This window comes from Octopus sinensis, unplaced genomic scaffold (genome assembly GCF_006345805.1).
Source record: "Octopus sinensis unplaced genomic scaffold, ASM634580v1 Contig09073, whole genome shotgun sequence".
Lineage (NCBI taxonomy): Eukaryota > Metazoa > Mollusca > Cephalopoda > Octopoda > Octopodidae > Octopus > Octopus sinensis.
This window is the reverse complement of record NW_021831571.1, coordinates 1-3012: the sequence shown is the minus strand read 5'-3', so window position 1 is coordinate 3012 and position 3012 is coordinate 1. Positions and strand designations below refer to the sequence as shown.

General features: G+C 39.7%; 1 protein-coding gene across 1 annotated transcript; it reads left to right on the top strand.

The window, feature by feature from the left end:
- The first annotated feature begins 570 nt into the window (after nt 1–570).
- On the top strand, nt 571–2436 carry LOC115228017 (matrix metalloproteinase-17-like). Its single transcript, XM_029798690.2, has 3 exons — nt 571–701; nt 1410–1528; nt 2319–2436. The coding sequence occupies exons 1-3, from the start codon at nt 634–636 to the stop codon at nt 2399–2401; spliced, it is 270 nt and encodes an 89-aa protein (XP_029654550.2). The 5' UTR covers nt 571–633; the 3' UTR covers nt 2402–2436.
- The last annotated feature ends 576 nt before the right edge of the window (nt 2437–3012 follow it).

Sequence of the window (3012 nt, the reverse complement as noted above, 5' to 3'; positions counted from 1 at the left end):
TATATATTTTGGTATGTATGTATGTATGTATGTATGTATGTGTATATGTATGTGTACATGTGTATATATGTGTGTGTATATATGTATATGTATATATATATTATATATATGTATCCATGTACGTACGTATGTATGTATGTATGTATGTATGTGTGTGTGTATATTATATAATAGATTACATAGCAAGACTTGTTATCCAGCAATAGTTTTTCTTTTAGTGTGTGTGTATATATATATGTGTGTGTGAGTTATTTATCATTTAAACACATATAAACATGTTTAGATATGCAACTATATGCATGAGAATACACACATAAAACATACAAATCTGCACATGCATACACACACACACACACACACACACACATACATACATACATAACATACATACACATACACACATACATACATACATACAAACATACATACGTACACACATACATACACACACACAAATACATACATACATACATACATACATACAAACATACATACACACATGCATACATACATACATACATACACACAGACACACACACACACACACACACACACACACACACACACATACTCAACTTGTGTATTCATCAATGATGTTCTCGTTATCAGACTGTATTGTACAAATATGGCTACATGCAAAAGCCTTTAGGGAGAGACAAAGACAGGGCACCGACGGAAAAGGAAATGGAAGAAGCTATCAAGTAAGTATTGGGATTCCTTCAGTTTCCATTTTCTTTTTCGGGTTTTTTTTTTTCGTGACACTAAAACTTTTGTTCTTTGTTGGACTAAACTGTAGCGAACTGTCTTCACACGGCATGCTTAGCTGGGGGGATTGGTTTGGCTAGGCTCAGTATAGGGGTAGTTTGCATGCTGTAAATAAAAGATTTTCACAATTCCATGTCCCACTAAAAAAAAATTGGATCCCACACCCCACCACATTTTCCCAGGCCCCACCGGTGAGGCACATGCCTCACTTTGGAAATCATTGCTTGGAAATCCCTGCTTTTCCAGCTCCAGCTGTTTCTCTCATTGAAGGCCTTACTTCCCCATGTATTGTTGACTTTTAATTGTCCAATGTTTCAGTAACTTTTTTTTTCCCCCCTAGTTAGTAGTGCTGACCCTTCGCAAATCCATTTTCACCTCTATCCCTTGACCTGTCCAGTGCGGAAGACCCAACCAGGAGCTTGCACTCTGCCTACATAGTTCTCAAGGTCACTGAGGTGCACAAGCCATTACACAACAAGAACCCAGCTTGTGGTGGAATATGAATGATTTATGTCGGTTAATTAAAAGCCTTATGCCCACTTTTGCATTACGTTCGCTATAACCCGCATATTTGTACAGATAATTACACAGAAATGAACAAGGATTCTATGCTAAACTATCTCCCTCTGATTTACCTTCTACAGGAAATACCAAGCATTCAATGGATTGGAGGTAACTGGTGTCTTTGACGAAGAGACGATTAAGAAAATGGGTTCGCCTCGTTGCGGACTTCCAGATTATGAACCAGGGCAGTCGCGAAGCGGTAAGTTATTTATGGAAACAGAAGCATTTGTAACTACAGCAATTATATGCTTCTGTCTCAGTGGGGGAGCACAATTAAAAGAAATTCATTTGCTTCATCATAATTCATTCAATAGAAGGCGGCGAGCAAGCAGAATCGTTAGCATGTCGGGCAGAATGCTTAGCGGTATTTCGTCCGTCTTTACGTTCTGAATTCAAATTCCTACGAGGTTGACTTTGCCCTTTCATCCTTTAGGGGTCTTTCCTGTTGAACACTGGGGTCAATGTAATAGACTTACCGCCTCACCCGAAATTGCTGGCTTTGTGCCAAAATTTGAAGTCAATAGGGCGACGAGCTGGTAGAATCATTACTGTGCCTGAAAAATTGTGATCCCAGGATGTATGAAACTTGCCGGTTCCGGATTTGGGATTGGTGATGCCCCTACTTATATAAAATTTGGGGGATCCTTCTTTAACAGCAGAAATAAAAATTACACCCAAAGGATTCGTAAAAACTGAAAAACGCACGTGACTTTCAGTTATTTTAAAGTCCCTGCAATTGTGAAGTCTTTAATTGTAGCTTATTTAGTATATATCTTTTCCCGTAACTTAGCGCTTCGGCAAAACAAGCCGAGAAAATAAGTACCAAACTTAAAAAATAAGTACCGGGGTCGATTTGTTAGTCTAAAACCTTTCATGGCGGTGCCCCCAGCATGGCCGCAATGTAGTGAATGAAAATGAAATATGGAAGATCTATATCTATTTATTCATTTGGGGTGACTGATGAATCTTAATGATGTTCTTTATTCCAGACAGGAAATGGCTAAAGAACGACCTGACATGGTTTATTGAGAAATTCAGCAAAACACCAATCAAAAAGAAGCAACAAAAGTAAGTAAATGTCTTTCAATTCTTCTATCAAAATACATGGCTTCGTATATTGGTTTCAAATTCTGGCACAAGGCCTGTAATCCCGATGGAGGGGGTTAAGTCGATTACATCGACCCCGATGTTCAATTGGCACTCGTTTCATCGACCCGAGAGGTTGAAAGGAAAAGTCGGCCTCGGCGGAACTCGAACTCAGAACACGGAAACAGATGAAATACCTATTTCTTAATTACCCACAAGGGGCCAAACACAGAGGGGACAAACAAGGACAGACATAGGTATTAAGTCGATTACATCGACCCCAGTGCGCAACTGGTACTTAATTTATCGACCCCGAAAGGATGAAAGGCAAAGTCGACCTCGGCGGAATTTGAACTCACAACGTAACGCAGACGAAATGCCTCTAAGGATTTCGTCCCGCGTGTTCACAATTCTGCTGACTCGCTGCCTTACTTAATGATAATAATCATTTCCACTGTAAGCACAAGGCCTGAAATTTCGAGGGAAGTGGGTAACTCGATTTACATGGACCCCAGTACTCAACTGCTACTTAATTTTTCGACCCCGAAAGAAAGGACAAAAGGCAAAGTCGACCTCGGCGGAATTTGAACTCAGAAC

Excerpts from the sequence above, each read along its gene's own strand:
- LOC115228017 (XM_029798690.2), top strand. The coding sequence starts at position 634 with ATGCAAAAGCCTTTAGGGAGAGACAAAGACAGGGCACCGACGGAAAAG. Across the intron at positions 702-1,409 it reads GAAATGGAAGAAGCTATCAA|GAAATACCAAGCATTCAATG; the intron begins GTAAGTATTGGG and ends TACCTTCTACAG. Across the intron at positions 1,529-2,318 it reads ACCAGGGCAGTCGCGAAGCG|ACAGGAAATGGCTAAAGAAC; the intron begins GTAAGTTATTTA and ends TCTTTATTCCAG.